The 17,546-nt window shown below is 42.9% G+C and overlaps 1 protein-coding gene across 1 annotated transcript in view; it reads left to right on the forward strand.

Annotated features, from left to right (window-relative positions):
* Positions 1-16,546, forward strand: part of NRROS (negative regulator of reactive oxygen species) — a 32,847-nt gene extending 16,301 nt beyond the window's left edge. Inside the window, exons 3-4 of the mRNA XM_068279153.1 lie at positions 303-429; positions 13,759-16,546. Coding sequence (XP_068135254.1) covers positions 319-429; positions 13,759-15,603 — 1,956 coding nt within the window. The 5' untranslated portion in view covers positions 303-318 and the 3' untranslated portion in view covers positions 15,604-16,546. The remainder of the gene's footprint in view (positions 1-302; positions 430-13,758) is intronic.
* Positions 16,547-17,546: the final 1,000 nt, after the last annotated feature.

A 17,546-nucleotide genomic window follows, 5' to 3' on the forward strand; every position in this document is an offset into this window, starting at 1 on the left:
GCAACAATCCACACAGCGGTGCCCATTTAGGTCTTAAAATTACCATCCATCCCTTTGTTACTGGAACTAGCAGTTGGCTATACGAATTCCATAAAGTAAAGTGTACTAAAGCTAGATCTGTAGTTTCCACTGCTTCAGTTGTCGCCCCAGGCATCTGCCTGGTTGCCTATGCATAAAACTGGTCCTGTTTCCAAGTTTCCAGATCCTTATTTATGCTTTAATAGGGAGGTATTGTGAGCCTTATGTTAAGCTTTATTATGTGCTGAATGATACTTACATCTGCTTCTTGCCTTGTATTGTAGGACTCCTGCTGATGATATGGCCATTGTGTGCCTGTGGTACTTATTGTACTGTATGTACCTGACAATATCACAGTGGAGTTGTAATGCTGATGGAGAAAGAAGTTTATCAAAAGATGGCTGCCTGCTGGTGAGTAGACATATTTGTGGTCTTCTTCTATAGAGACAGTTGTGGCATTGTGTCCCAGGTTCTGCTGTATATTCCCTCTGCCAAGCACAGTTTCTAAAATAGTGATTATATATATCCACGTGGCCACTGCCTTGCTGCCCTATGTATACCTCAAGTTTTAGTAAATGTTTCAGTAAAGGGACCCTGAGCAGACATTAAAATGGGCAAACGAACTTACCTGGGGCTTCCTCCAGCCCCTTGTAGTTGATGAAGTCCCTCTGCATCTTCCGGGCTTCTTCCATTCTGCCCCCAGTGGCGACTTCGGCCAAAGTCGCGGGCCAGTGGGCATGTGCAGCCCCTCCGCGCACCCATCCTGCTCGTGCGCTCATTGCTGTAAGCTTTCTGCGCACGTGCAGTTCTTGAAAAAGTGAACTGTGTGTGTGCCGAAAGCTTACGGCAAGAGGTGCAAAAGCGAGACGGGTGCGCAGAGGGGCTGCCCATGTGCACTGGCCCATAACTTTGGAAGAAGTTGCTGCTTAACGAAGCCGATGGGGGCAGAATGGTGGAAACCCAGAGGACACTAAGGGACTTCATCAAGTACGAAGGGCTGGAGGAAGCCCCAGGTAAGTTCATTTGCCCATTTTAATGTCTATTCAGGGTCTCTTTAAGTGGGCTTAAAGGAAAACTGAAGTGAAAAGGATATTGAGGCTGCCATATTTATTTCCTTTTAAACAATACCGGTTGCCCGGCTGTCCTGCTGATCTTTCATGCATCAGTAGTTTCTGAATCACACACCTGAAACAAGCATGCAGCAATTGCAGTCAAACATGATCTGCATGCTTGTTCAGGATCATGTATTATTAGATAATCAGCAGGACAGCCAGGCAATCTGCATTGTTTAAAAGGAAATAAATATGGCAGCCTCCATATGTCTCTCACTTTAGATGTCCTTTAATATACTTTAAAATGGAGTCCTGAAAAAGAATGTAGTATACTTGGTTTCTTGGTTTAACCTCCAAGTATATTTGGTTTAATTTCATAATACTGGATTATCACTTCCATTGATGGTATACAGAACCTTGACCCTTAGTGTTACATTTCACAGCAAATGTTTTCCTATCTTATCAATAAAATACATTTTCAACAGCCAGCAGGCAAAAAAAAAGTACTGAAAAACAAGTTTGAGGCTCCCTGCACACTGCAAATCCGCTTTGCGATTCCGATTCCGTTTCCGATTTGCAATTCCGATTTTCCCTGAATGCAATCAACAGAAAAACGGAGGAAAAAACGCAGCATGCAGTAACGATTAAAAATCGGAATCGGATGTAAAAACGATTAAAAATCGGAATCACATGCAGTTGCACACTGGAGCCTGATATACATATTGTTATCTACTTTTTAGTACCTTTATATTTGCTAAGTGCGAAAAAGGTATTTTGTAGATATGATGAAAAGCATTTTCTTGGAGAAAATTAAAGAGAACAGTTAATTGAATCAGGATCTATGTGCGGTAGAGTGTACCGCACTGTGTATTGTGAGCTAGTCCTTAGGGCTTGTCAAAACTAGAGGAAGGCACTGTCCGTGCTTACTGCTGTTCATATATTATTATTATTTTTGTTTTACATAGCGCCAGCATCTGTACAACAAAAGGTATAACAATATAATACATAAACAATACAAAGGTTAACAATAGTTTACAAGACAATGATGGATTATAGGAACTGTGCCACTAAAATGCACGTAATCTGTTGGCATGAGTGCAATTTACACATTATCATGTGCAATATGCTTAGGTGTTAGTCAGTGTGGTTAAGCACATTTTGTGAACAAAGCTTTAAAGAGGAACTCCAGTGAAAATAATGTATTAGCTATAATAATGAAAGTCATAAGATAATGTGAGGATGAAGATGGGGGGTGTCACAGGAGCCCTCAGTGGCTGACCGCACTTAGCCTTCTAAACGGTGCCAGCGCACAGATCGTGCGAACTCTGGTCGCAGTCAATGCGCAGGAACCGTTAAGAATTAGCCGCAGACAACTCAGAAGGGAGCCTGTGAGACACGGGTGATTACAACTCACACACTAGTTCATGGGATCTGCCACCACCTCTGTTTCCTGAGACAGAGGAACTCACTAACTGACTAGTCCTGCGAATAAAATGGTTAACACACGATATTCTGTCTAGCCAACAACAACAAACAGTAGCGTATCTTCAGAGACCCGGGATCATTTCTGTGTGTGTGCTGATAAGCAGGGTAGCGGAAAGTGAATGACTTGGAGAAAGTCGTTTATTCACGCAATATAAATAATTAATATTTACAGACAATTATTAAACAGTAATAGCCAGTATGAAAAATAAAAGAAGGGAGAAAAATACTTAGTTCCTGGGAAGATGTCCTTATTGTGGGAAGAATCATAAAGTCCTTGGTTTCAAAGTCCAGAGTTCAGAACAGGTGGATGCCATCATATCCTCAAGCTGGCATCTGAAGAGTTCAAGATGTTTCAGAGTGGAGGACTCTGAGTTTGAGTCCTCAGCCATTCTTATGCCCCTGCTTCAGTAGGAGGGAGTGAGGGCGGGGAGCTATACACCTCCTTCAAAGATGAGATGAGCCCTCCTCTTGTACTGGGGCTAGAAATCATATCTACCCATATATGGGCTCTATCTCACAGAACCGTACAGGTCAGGGCAGATTTACTAATATTTTCAGATCTGCCTCGATGTACCCAGCAGTCTGATACCAAACATGAGGGGTGGGACCCCTGTGGTACCATTAGGGCACTGTTGGACTGCCTAACGGGCAGTCTTTACCTCAGAAGGTTCTGAAATGTTCTCAGAACCAACGCCAGGCAGGGCCCTACCTGCTCTGTTAGTTTGGAGGGTCTGCCAGCCTGGCAACACAGAAAATATGATACATATAGCAATTTATGGAATATGAGAGACCCCTGGGATTTATACCAGGTCATTCCCAGGCAAAGGTTCTTTGAAGTTGGCAGCAGCAAGCCACATGTCGGCTCCCTGCTGGGAAAAGGAGTCGGAGTGTCTGAGTTTCCTCACTCTAAATTGGTTCTGTCATGGTGTTTGTCACCTTATACCTGATGGATGGGCCATCAGCACAGCTTGAAGCCAGGGACTCTCTGGGCCCAGGCTCATTAGCATATCAAAAGAGCCATCCTGCAGTTAAGGTGATGCTATTCCTCTGCTAAGAAAGGACTGCAGACCTCCTACACAATAAATCCAGATTCTATCGATTTGAAGCGCAATCGACGCAGAGAATCGAGTGCGATCGCTTTTCTTCACGGGCGGTTACAGGACGCGCCTGCGGCCCCGCAACCGTCCGTGACAGGGGGTATAGCAAGAAGGGGTAGCTATAGTATTTAAACTTATTTAGGAAAGGAAAGAATTTGTTAATGGCTTCCTACTGTATATGTTTGATGGAAAAAAGAAAAATTTTTATGTATAAATAAAGATATTTAAAAAAAAGAAAATAATGTAGTAAAAAAAGTGCTTCATTTTTTACCATAATTATGTGTTATGATCGCTTCTGTAGCGTTTACTGCTGACTGCACTGGTATTGCAAACCAAGCAGTTCTAATGTCATTACATGCATTTGCTTGCATAGTTTGGTTTGCACTTAAGCTAGTTGCTGATTCCATCTGCAGTCGCTCTGAAGTTTATGACAGTTTAATATGCTTTTGTGTAAACAAACATTGTCTGCTGCAGTGGAGGGGCGGTCCCTTTCCTGCAGGCTGCATATCATTGTCTGCCTTTTCCTGCTATCAGCCTGTGATTAATTACCATTCACTTGTGTGGGAATCTGCAGGTCTGCTCCCATTGGATGACCTCAGTATAAAGAACTGCTTCCTGCAATGCCTCATGGGCTATCATAGTTTCAGACTCTATCTGTTACTCTGCTCGTGCCCCACCTCGTTCCTGGTCCGTGTGGACTGCGCTGACTCCTGCGAAGGGGTCAGCGAATCCTCCTAGTTCTGCTCTTGTTCTAGAAGTTGCTACTTGCTTGTCTTGTGTCATATATTGGTTCATCGCCAATATATACGCATACTTGCGCATTTTGTTATTTTCCTTGTATTCGTGTTACGTTAATATATCAGTGTCGCTGATATATACGTACACGAACTGTTTATTTCCTGTGTTCAGCTAGTCAGTTTTCCAGCACGTTTTGGTAGTTTGCGCGTATCGTGAACACCCGTGCTGAGCTAGTTATCCTGTTCCTGGTCCTGTTTGTGGATTGCGTTCATCTCTGCGAAGAGATAACGAATCCTTCTGAATCCTGTTCCTGGTCCTGTTTGTGGATTGCGTTCATCTCTGCGAAGAGATAGCGAATCCTTCTGAGTCCTGTTCCCTGTATTACTTCAGTCTTAGTCAGAGTTCCTGCTTATGTCATATATCGGTTCATTGCCAATATATACATATGTTAGTCAGACGTTACGAATAGTTTCATTGATAGCTGTAATTGTAATACGCTAGGAAAACATACTTATTGTATATTTATCTGTGTTACGTTCATCTATCTCGATCCTGCTATTTCCTGTCTCTCCTGTCCTGTCTTTGTGAGGCACGCCATCGCCGCAACGCATTGGCTGCCTCATTCCAGTCTGTCTGGTTTTGGACGCTTGCTGTCGCTAAGTAATCGCTAGCTAGCAAGCGTTCATTCTGTCTACCTGTCCTGATCTCCTCAGTCCTGGTTTATGCGCTCAGCGCTACCTTGCGCTGAGACGTTATTACGAAAGTGTTTGTGGCTGTTCAGATCTGCACCGGCTCTGTGCACCACAATCTCCTATTGGAGTCAGTCCTCTCCTCCACTAAACTGGGGATATCCTGATCCCTTGTGCTGGTGTGTGTACCTCCTTCACGTCAGCTTATGTGTTGTATGCTGACTGTGGAGATTACACCCCCAAGCTTAACATTATGATAGCCCCATTACCAATCCCCATTGTGGGGGGGGTTCCCAGCAAAAATGACACTGTTTGTTTTGGTTCCTGTTCCTTTAAGAAATTTGAGAAGCTCAATTCTGAAACAGAAAATGAGTTTTTTTCTGAATGTGCCAGGTTCCTGGCCAATCCTGAGCTCCAGGCTACTCCTGTTTCAACGTGGGCCCCCCAGCTAGTTTATGTTTTATTTAAGGGAAGATTGTTTCAGTGGGCCTACGATGTCTTGGATCATACCAATTTAAAAGAAAGACCACTGGAATTTCTAGCGTTTGTGATCCATAACTGGCTGCGCAAAACCGATTTGCCTAGCCCTTTTGATAAGCTCCTGGCAGCTTGTCAATCAGCTGCTCCTTCTACTGCCTACAAAAATAATCAGCAAGCAGATAATTGTTCTGATAACTTTTCTTCTGCTAAGGCAGCAGGGTCTAAAGCCAAACGTAAACGCTCCAAAAGAAAAGCGTTACAATCAGCGGAGTCGTTGCCCGTGGCGACTGCGCATCAGATCTGTAACGAGACTCCACCATTAGCAGATAATAAAATTCAGTCACCATTCAGGGGAGTCAAATGGACCTATGAAACTACTAATGAACTTTCATTGCTAGCCAGGGAAAATAAAGGTTCTTGTTTAAATGAATTATCTGAATATGATTATGAAGATATATTACAGAGTATTGAACAGATCAATTTATTCGTGCAGCAAGGGAAATTTGCATACACTACAGTTCAATACTTGCTACAGGTATTGGAGATCCTTAGGAATAAGAAATCGGCCAATCACCTGCTAAATAACCCAATGTATGTTTCTGCCACTAACACATTTGCAAACTATGATCAGCCGGAATGCTCAGCTGTTAAATATGCATGGGATCCTCCATTTGAGAAAGGAGAGATGGAAGCTCTGGTCTATGAATGGAAGAAAGATGCAAGTTCATTTTGTCAGTTTTACAGTGCAAAAAGTGAATTAGTATTGAATGCATGCATTAAGTCTGCTTATAATCTAATAAAAACTGGTGTGTGTGGGTATGACTTTGTGGCTCCATTGATCGATGTGTGGAGAATGATTCTGGACGATTTTTATGCAATTCAATCAGTTGATACCAGGGAAGACACACTGTCAAGTGGAGATTGTTCCACTTCCTCAGTTCCTGAGGACTCGCCTGCTTCAGCACCTTTGGCTGATTCAGCGAGTGATTCTGAGCTCCTTTTGTGTGAAATTGAAGTTCCTGTAATTCCACCCTGTACCATGGATAACTCAGTGTTACTTCCCAGTAAGACAGAAATTACTAATACTTCCTTAATCTTGCCCTGCACAAATTTCTCAGCAGAGGACCCAGAGGTCCTGCTGACTTTCGAGTCCAGCCTAGCCAGTACTCATGACTCTTTGTTTAGTGAAACAGACACCAGAAAAATCTTGCCTGTCTCTGCAAACACTTCTGCAGAAATTACCTGTGTTAATAAAGTTCAACTCCTGTCTGATCCAGCAGATGCCAATAGATGCACTACATCAGTTTCCGAGTCCCAGCAATCCTGTCTAGTAAACTCAGAACCCCAGCATCTGAATTTTCCAATTTTACAAATGAATGGTGATTCAGATGCGCAAACATTGTGTCTTGATCTTCCTGTTTCTACACCTCGCTCTAGTTTCGTGAATAGCTCAGAGCATCTGCTATGTGAACCTGAAATCGCAGAATTATTACCTTGTTCAGAAAATTTTCCAATAAATTTGCCCTGTACCATGAATTGTGCAGTAGATCTCTCCAATGAAACTCAGGTCACAGAATCATTATGCTGTCCAGCAGGTGCTTCCATGGTTTTGCCCTGCAATATGGACTGTTCAGTGATCCTGTCCAGTGAAGCTGTGGTCGCAGAGTCTTATGCTTCACCCAGTACTTTGGATACTTTAAACCCTTTAGCAGAGGAGGCTGAAGCACTGCTTACCTCAGTTGGTGTTGCAGTAATATTCACTTGTCTAGCAGCTGTTTTGGAATTACAGTCTGCTCTAATAAAACTTGATGAATTTCTGCCCAGCGAAGCAGAAGCCATTGAAATATTGTCCTCGTCAGCAAGTGTGTTAGATACCTTGCCCTGTACACAGTCTGATTTAACCAATGTTGTTGAGTCCCTCTCCAGTGTTGTAACAGCCGAGGAACTCCAGCCCTGTCCTCTGAATGTTTCAAAAGTCTTGCCCTGTAACATGGATAATTCTGACTCGCTGGAAAAAATAATAGAAATCTCAGAATTTCAGTCCGGGTTATTGAGTGTTTCTGAAACCCAGCCCTGTATCCTGGAAAATTCTAGTTCTCTGGCCGGTGTGGCAGAAGTTCCAGAGCCCCCTTCCTGTCCAGTGAGTTACTCAGTTTTGCCTAGTTCAGTGGGGATTGCTGCAATATTGACTTGTTTTGCAGCCCTTCATGAGCTCCAGTCCAGTGTATTTGATGAGTCTCTGTCTAGTCCAGAAGAAGCTATGGGAACCCTGTCTAGTTCAGTGCATACATCAGAAGATTTGCCCTGTCTTGTAAATGCCCCTGAACATGATTTGTTAATAACCCTGCTGGAATCAGCGACATCTAAGTCTGATCCTGCAGTTTTTAGTGAGAATCCAGTAACTATGAAGTCTAGTCATGATGAATTTTTTTTGCCCAGTTCTGGTTTCGGTCCTGTCTTGACTGACTTTGAGGTTCGCAGTTCCTTGACATGCCCAGAGGTTTCTCTTGTGCCGGTGTGCCCAGATGTGCTTCGTATGCCAGACTCCCCAGATGTGTCTGTGTTAGCGTGCTCACGTGCTTCCCTAGTGGAGACATGTTCTGATGTTGCCGGTTGGCCTGCATGCCCGGAGATGGTTCTGGTCCCTAAAAGCCCTGATCTTGATGTTTGTCCTTGTGACCCTGACTCTGGAGTTGCCCTGGGTTCCATAGGGGTTCTTGATAGTTCTCCATGTGAGCCTAAGGGGCGTTCTGACCTGTGGGGATCTCTTTGGAGCTTCCAAGTGTTCTGGGAGATCTCTGAGGAAACTTGTCCTGGTACCTTGGACTGGTTCAACGGTGGGTTTTGTGTTGGTAGGGACAGTTCCGGTGGGCATTGCAAAGGCTTTGGCGTTTTTGGACAGTCCTTGGAAGGCGGTGGGTATCGCGCAGAGAGTTTCTTGGGGTTGTTTTCTGGAAGTCGTGGTTCTGATGGGTGTCACACTGAGGCTTGTAGTGCTGACGGGCATGGTTCGGTAGGTTCTGGTTCCAATTGGTCTAGTTTTGGTGAGACTGATTCGGGAATTTGGTTTTGTCGGACGGATCCGACCTTCATGAATTTTCAGTCAGATCAGTTTGCTGGATTTCCCACTTCTGATTTTTTGGTTTGGGTGGTTCAGGAGAAATATGTCAGTTTTCATAGGCGTCCAGAGGCCGCGTTTAAGGGAGGGGGTACTGTTATGATCGCTTCTGTAGCGTTTACTGCTGACTGCACTGGTATTGCAAACCAAGCAGTTCTAATGTCATTACATGCATTTGCTTGCATAGTTTGGTTTGCACTTAAGCTAGTTGCTGATTCCATCTGCAGTCGCTCTGAAGTTTATGACAGTTTAATATGCTTTTGTGTAAACAAACATTGTCTGCTGCAGTGGAGGGGCGGTCCCTTTCCTGCAGGCTGCATATCATTGTCTGCCTTTTCCTGCTATCAGCCTGTGATTAATTACCATTCACTTGTGTGGGAATCTGCAGGTCTGCTCCCATTGGATGACCTCAGTATAAAGAACTGCTTCCTGCAATGCCTCATGGGCTATCATAGTTTCAGACTCTATCTGTTACTCTGCTCGTGCCCCACCTCGTTCCTGGTCCGTGTGGACTGCGCTGACTCCTGCGAAGGGGTCAGCGAATCCTCCTAGTTCTGCTCTTGTTCTAGAAGTTGCTACTTGCTTGTCTTGTGTCATATATTGGTTCATCGCCAATATATACGCATACTTGCGCATTTTGTTATTTTCCTTGTATTCGTGTTACGTTAATATATCAGTGTCGCTGATATATACGTACACGAACTGTTTATTTCCTGTGTTCAGCTAGTCAGTTTTCCAGCACGTTTTGGTAGTTTGCGCGTATCGTGAACACCCGTGCTGAGCTAGTTATCCTGTTCCTGGTCCTGTTTGTGGATTGCGTTCATCTCTGCGAAGAGATAACGAATCCTTCTGAATCCTGTTCCTGGTCCTGTTTGTGGATTGCGTTCATCTCTGCGAAGAGATAGCGAATCCTTCTGAGTCCTGTTCCCTGTATTACTTCAGTCTTAGTCAGAGTTCCTGCTTATGTCATATATCGGTTCATTGCCAATATATACATATGTTAGTCAGACGTTACGAATAGTTTCATTGATAGCTGTAATTGTAATACGCTAGGAAAACATACTTATTGTATATTTATCTGTGTTACGTTCATCTATCTCGATCCTGCTATTTCCTGTCTCTCCTGTCCTGTCTTTGTGAGGCACGCCATCGCCGCAACGCATTGGCTGCCTCATTCCAGTCTGTCTGGTTTTGGACGCTTGCTGTCGCTAAGTAATCGCTAGCTAGCAAGCGTTCATTCTGTCTACCTGTCCTGATCTCCTCAGTCCTGGTTTATGCGCTCAGCGCTACCTTGCGCTGAGACGTTATTACGAAAGTGTTTGTGGCTGTTCAGATCTGCACCGGCTCTGTGCACCACAATCTCCTATTGGAGTCAGTCCTCTCCTCCACTAAACTGGGGATATCCTGATCCCTTGTGCTGGTGTGTGTACCTCCTTCACGTCAGCTTATGTGTTGTATGCTGACTGTGGAGATTACACCCCCAAGCTTAACATTATGTATAAATGATTTAGTCAGTGTTTGCTCATTGTAAAATCTTTCCTCTCCCAGATTCAGATTCTGACATGTATTACATGGTGACATTGTTACTGTGGGCAGGTTATGTAGCTGCTCCTAGCTGTTTTGGCTGTTAGAGACAGCTGTAAACAGCTAATTCCTGTCTGTGAACATTGTTACATTGTGGCAGTTTGCCCAGAGTACCGCGGTACTCAGAGCTTCTTGTGGGAGGGGTTTCAGCACAAAATCAGTCATACAGCGCCCCCTGATGGTCTGTTTGTGAAAATCATTATATTTCTCATGTAAAAGGGGGTATCAGCTACTGATTGGGATAAAGTTCAATTCTAGGTTGGAGTTTCTCTTTAATGTTCATTTTTTGGTATTTACCTGATATTTAGGATGTGGTCACCACTGTGTGGACAGAACATATTTTGTGTTATCTTGATAAAATACAATAAAAATTGTTGTCCGCGATTCATTTCTCTCAAACACAGTAGGGAGCATAAAAAAAGAAAACATATAACAAAAAAATTAAGTAAAGGGAAGCAAAAAAATGTTTTTGCTTCCCTTTACGCAAAAGCCCATCTCACAACCATGTGATCTCACTGGTGTTTACTGTAAGGGGAATACCTGAGAATGAGAACCTAACCTTTGCTACAGTAAAAACTTCCCTAGGGTAAACCATGATAACTGGATGACGGGGAGATAATAACATTTTTTAACACAGTTTATAAGTTAGGTAAGAATTGGTCTTACCTTCAAGAAGACTGCTTGTTCAGATATTCAAGGTCAAAGTTTACTTTTCTTTTAAACAGCCTTTAAATATTTTCTTATTTTTGGGCCCTTTACTCGTCTCATGCAACCACTTTTTTTTTTTTTTTAGAAATATATTTATTAAGTTTTTCCATAAGTCCACTGGCAATGTGACAATCTTTTTGCTGCCAGCACAGAACACACAAGCATCCATTAAATACGTTATATAACAAGCAAAAGCAATGCCATCAACTCAGTTTTCACCCTTTCCATTCCCACCCATAATATCTAACCCTCCCCGCTCCCCTTCCCCACCCATTGCTGTTCTCCTGCTTAATATCCACTACAAAATAAAGAGTAGATTAAAAAATCGACCTACGCGGACAGTAGCCTAAATTGAATTGTCCTATAAGCCACAACTCAATCCAATAGGTACCGGCTCATACTCTTTCAAGTGTGTCATTAAGTTACTTCTAACGTTCCAAGTGTTCCAGAGATCTGTTCCTTAAAGAAAACTTGAACTGAAAATTAAAAGTGAAAATCAACATACACAGGTCATACGTACCTCCCATGTAGTCTACTCCTCAATCTTTCTCCTCTCCTGCGTCCTGTTTGTCCACTGTGATCAAGGGAATTCTCTGTCCTCCATTTTGAAAATGGCCATTACACCATAACAGCTTCCTGGTCAGCACAGTTAAAATGTAACATCTCCCACTTGAGCCATAGGGAACCATGGACACTTCAGCTCTCCTCTCAGCTATAACTGACAGCAACTAATATATTTCAGTTCTGACAAAATGCTGTCAGAACTGGAAGGGATCATTGTCAGAAGAAAATGGTGAGCTTCTGAGAGGAATTGATGGCAAGATAACTATGTAATGTTCAATTGAAGTTACCTCATGTGTTTATTTTAAATCATTTTACTCAGTACAGGTTCTCTTTAAGATACTGCAACCACTTTTGAACTAAAGGCTAATTGGGGACGGCACTTCTCCACACATTTATACAGTGGCTGTTGTTCATTGCAACCCAGTTTTGTGAGTTAGGGTTGGCGTTTCCATTAAGGCAAGAAAGGGGCAATTGCCCCCAGGCCCCCATGCACTTTTGGGGCCCTGACCGCCTCCTTAACTCTTACATGCTCCTGGGGCCCCTACACAATAGCAGAATTGGTATCTCACCTGTTTTGGTGGCCAGCGCTCTGTTCCGTTCGTGTTCCTGGTCGTCTTCCCGCTGCTTGTCTCTTGTGACCGATGCATGTCATTACGTTTATGGATAATATGTGCTGGTCACAAGAGACAGACAGCAGAAAGAAGATGGGAGCAGCATGTCGGATGCCAGGACAGGTGAGATACCATGCTGGTATTGTACCAGGTAGCATGTAGGAGTTAAGGGAAGAGATTGGGGGCTGGCATCCTGTCCGTGAGCTTGGTGGGGAGGTCCCAGGTTACCTTTGCCCCAGGGCATCATCGGACCTTGAACTGGCCCTGTTGTGCGTATCCACTTACATATATCTTTGAGCATCCAACCCTAGCATCAATATAGTACACTAGGGTGGGCTCCCATTTGTATTTGTTTCCTTCTTTTCTCCCTATGGTCCAGTATTATAATTGGATATTACTTAAAGAGGAACTCCAGTGACGTGAAAATAATGTAATAAAAAAGTGCTTCATTTTTACAATAATTATGTATAAATGATTTAGTCAGTGTTTGCCCATTGTAAAAGCTTTCCTCTACCTGATTTACATTCTGACATTTATCCATGGTGACATTTTTACTACTGGCAGGTGATGTCAATGAAAGTAGCTGCTGCTTGCTTTTTTGGCAGTTGGAAACTGTAAACAGATATTTCCCACAATGCAACGAGGTTAACAGACAGGAAACTGCCAGGGCCATGGTCCTCACAGTTTCCTGTGGGAGGGGTTTCACCACAATATCAGCCATACAGCTCCCCCTGATGATCCATTTGTGAAAAGGAATAGATTTCTCATGTAAAAGGAGGTATCAGCTACAGATTGGGATGAAGTTCAATTCTTGGTCACAGTTTCCCTTTAAATGTCTAAATATAAAAAAATATGGCTGGTCCCATAAACATACAATATATAAATTATTGTAGATTTTTATAAATTACAACTGCAGAGTAGAATTGTCCACGCTAGGGCAAACAATTTTCTCCCGTTTACAGTATAATAAAATGAGCAATGTCTTGGCCTCATTAATGGCCTCATTCATCTCTGATTGCACTTCTAAATTACATTTTTCTATGGAAGTTGTAGTGATAAATAATGTCACAAACTTGATGCATAGTCTTTATGTTCTGTCCAAGTTTAGACTTGAAACACAGGCAATAACACAGGACAGAAAGGACTTGGGATGGGGCAATATGCTTTCACTAGTTTTAGTGTTCAATGTATATATTATAATGTAATTATAAGTCCTATTTCTTAGAGGTGTAACTATAGTGGGAGGAGCCCCTGCAGGGGGCTGGGGCTATGGACGGCCCCAACTATTTACTTTCAATTCTTCTCTGGCACTGGGCCTCCCCACTCCAGCGAAGATGTTGGTGTGGTCAGCACACATGTTATGTTGAGGAGAAGATCATGTTGGACACTCCTGTTCTATGACCTCTTGGTAAATGAGTCCCTGATAATGCAGTCATTGAAGAAGAAGAAGGTACGACAATGGGTAGGAGGGGGTCTCATCAAATTTTTGCTGGGGGGGGGGGCACAGTTGACAGTTATTCTCCTAAAGCCTAAGCTTATTTCCTCTTAATTGTTTACATTACACACACATTCCTGTTGCCTATGAATCTATATAACACAATGTCTTTATTCTAGGTTTCCAAAATGGCAGACTGCCGACATCTACAGCTTCAATCCATTCCTCAAGATCTTCCTTCTATTACCCAGGAACTGCTTCTAGATTTTAACCGCATTGAAAGTTTAAGTAAACACTCATTGCAGAGGTATCGCGACCTAACAAATTTGAGCTTAAAATCCAACTACCTTGGCCAGTCGTTGTTACAACAGGATAACACTATCTCTATTACTTACACAGAGCTTAAATGGTTGGATCTGTCTAGAAATAATCTCAATGGAGATATGGTGAGTGCTCTTCTTAAGAATGTAACAACACTGGAGTACCTCTACCTGGATTACAATGTTATTATGCGATTGGATGGATCTGTCTTTGAAGGACTTAACTCTCTGATAGAGTTGAGCCTTCAAGGAAATTATATTTATGAGATTGAAGTAGGGACATTTGAGCATATGAAAAGACTGAAGACTTTAAACCTTGCTTTTAACCTATTGCCCTGCATTGAAGACTTTGGCCTGACACAGCTCCAGATGCTTAATTTAAGCTTCAACCATATTGAATGGTTCCTGTCACGGGAAAGTGATGATGACTTTCAACTGGAGAAACTGGACATTTCTCATAATCAGCTGTTTTACTTTCCACTTTTGCCAAAGCGCCATCATATCCAGACCCTGCTGCTTTCTGAAAATAGGATGAGGTTCTTCACCAACTCTTCCTTTGTTGACTTCCTTATACTGCAAGGCAATATAAGCAGTGTTATCACTGTAGACATATGGGAAGAGAGCATCCCAAGTGATCTTTCCAGTTTACAAATTCTAGATATAAGCAGAAACCAGTTTGAATACTTACCGCTGGGCTTTCTTTCCAACATGACCTCTTTGTCTCACCTCAAGCTTGATTGGAACTGTTTAACTTCATTTGACATGTCACATGGACACATCTCAAATGCTCTCAATACACTTGACCTCAGTAATAATGACCTGTCGGAGCTGAGGATAAATACCAGGCTACAGAGCTTTCCACAGCTACTTTATTTTAATCTTAGCCAAAACAAACTGCAGGAACTGCCCAGGGAAATATTCAATACCATGATCAGCTTAGATACCCTGGACCTGAGCAATAATTTCATTCGCTTGTGTTGCCGTACTACAGACAAAGGTTGTCTGGACCTTAAAAATACACCATCGATTAGACATCTTGGATTATCTAACTGTGGTCTAAATTTGGACTGTCAAAGTGTCTTCCAAGGAACTCAATTAACACATCTGGACATTTCAGATAATCCACTAAAAAGCCTTCACTTTTTGAAGGATACAGCCGGAACGCTAAAATTACTTTCAATCCGAAATAGCTTATCCTTAGTTGATGGACTTGATTTTTCTGATTTTCTTTGTCTAGTTTCTCTTGATCTGTCGGAAAACAGTCTCACTACATTCCCTATCTCACTGACTTATCTGACGCTCCAGTATCTGGATGTCCGAAAAAATAGGCTCACCTCATTACCCCTGACTGATAGTAATAAGCCACTCATAAGGGAACTTAACACTGTATTCTTAAGCAAAAACCCATTTGACTGCTGTAAGCTGAACTGGTTTAATATACTTATGGCATCTAACAGAATCAATGTCCCTGACCTCCGAGATATGACTTGCAACTTCTCCAATACCTATAGGTCTGTTCCAGAGCTGCTTGAATCTCATATCAGTGGTTGTGAGTGGAAGTCTGGTGGCAACTTGTTGTCTATGGTTCTCACTGTTCCCACCTTGCTAACATTATTGGTAGCACTCCTAATTCTGTTTCTTACATTTAAGCAACCACTACTAAAACTGTTCAAAAAATGCTTTAGGACATCCACTAGCTACTGATATGTAATGTACATATTTGAATAATTTTGTAGGAAAATTATACGAGCTTGAAGTGATATTTGTAAAGTGCTTTCAACCAATGGAGTAACAACACTGTGAATATGATGAATAGAGGGTGCACAAGCTGCAAGTTTGCACTTATACTACTAATACGTGAATAGCCACCTCTATTCTACACGGAGCCCTGATAGCATTAATGGTCATCGTAGTTCTTACATCCTGGATGTTATAATGTCCAGTCAGTCGCAACGTAACAATATCTCATTCTATAAAATTTGGCTATGTACAGTACACTTGTAACAAAAAAACAGCCCCTATGGGGTACTTACCTTGGGAGGGGGAAGCTTCAGGATCCTAATGAGGCTTCCCTGTCCTTTGTAGCCTCGAGGATCCAGTGCGGGTTCCCCAAAAAATTTCCCTGACAAGCAATGCGGCAGCAGCGTGTATCAATATTTTCCTTCAGGGCTCCGTGCAGTAGTGGCTTTCCGATGGGCTACGGTGGAAATAGCCAAGTAGCCTGCACACTAGAGCGGACCCAATGGGGTTCGGCTATTTCCACCAAAGCCCAATCGGAAAGCACCTGTGCCTGAGCCTAAAAGGTAAATGTTGCCGCACGTGGAGTTCAGGGGCTTCCAGCGCTGGATGGCCGAGACTAAGGAGGACGGGTGAAGCCTCATTAGGATCCATAGGCTTCCCCCTCCAAAGGTAAGTTCTCCCAGGGGCTGTTTTTTTTTTCATTACAGGTTTCCTTTAAATCAGCCAAGCCACAGTATTTACTTGCCTTCAAACACAGATCAGGCAAATCCATTATGTTCACCCAGTGCTTGAAGTATGCTAGCCTAGGAGTGAGCAGTTTCATCCTCATGATTATTCTTACAGTAAAGTTTATGTACATAATTTTGTGAAATCCATGTTGGAGTAAATAAAGAGTAGAAGTAACACATGATCTTGCTTCATAGCTACATTAGTAAGTTTCTGATTGGCTGGTCACAGTTACATAATCATGAGTTATTTCTGTTTCCTGTTGTACCCTACACAATGTCTTCTAGAGATGGTTGGACAATTCTACGAACATGCAGATCTCTACTGTCTCAGGAAGTGAAAGCCATACATATAAGCAAATGAAAGCCACTGCCAGTCAATTAGCCAGAAGCTATTTATTAAAGCTGCAAGTTAATTTGGGTAGTGGCAGTGTGGCTTTCATTTGCTAGAGTGGCTTCTGATTCTTAGGTTAGTGGATATTTGCATGTTTATTTTGTTTATTCTACAGAACTTCTCATGGCATAGAATACATGAACAAGTATGTGATTGATTAGATCATGCCAGTAATTTGTAAGACTCTGATTGGCTTATCATAATCATGTGATTATGCCTCTCTTCTGCTTTCCTGTGCAGACTCCAGCAGGAAGTAAAAGTGAGACATGATCGATGAGACGAGACGATTAGCACATAGGTAAAAGTCAGTCATATGCTTCTTTATGAATTCTCATCAAAGGAATATTTTTTTGTGTAGAATAAAATGCAAATTTTCCTTCTTAAAACAGAAGGAATTTGTGGCAATTCAGCTTTAAAGAGACTCTGTAACATTAAAAAGATCCCCTGGGGGGTACTCACCTCGGGTGGGGGAAGCCTCCGGATCCTAATGAGGCTTCCCACGCCGTCCTCTGTCCCACGGGGGTCTCGCCGCAGCCCTCCGAATAGCCGGCGACTGTGCCAACTGTCAGTTCAATATTTACCTTTGCTTGCTCCAGCGGGGGCGCTGTGGCGGCTTTCCGTTCCGAACTACACGGAAATACCCGATCTCATTCGGGTCCGCTCTACTGCGCAGGCGCAGGAAACTTGCGCCTGCGCAGTAGAGCAGATCCGACGGCGATCGGGTATTTCCGTGTAGTTCGGAGCCGACAGCCGTCAGAGCGCCTGCGCAGGAGCCAGGAAGGTAAATA

The sequence above is a fragment of the Hyperolius riggenbachi genome, chromosome 4, assembly GCF_040937935.1.
Source record: "Hyperolius riggenbachi isolate aHypRig1 chromosome 4, aHypRig1.pri, whole genome shotgun sequence".
In the NCBI taxonomy this organism is placed as follows: domain Eukaryota; kingdom Metazoa; phylum Chordata; class Amphibia; order Anura; family Hyperoliidae; genus Hyperolius; species Hyperolius riggenbachi.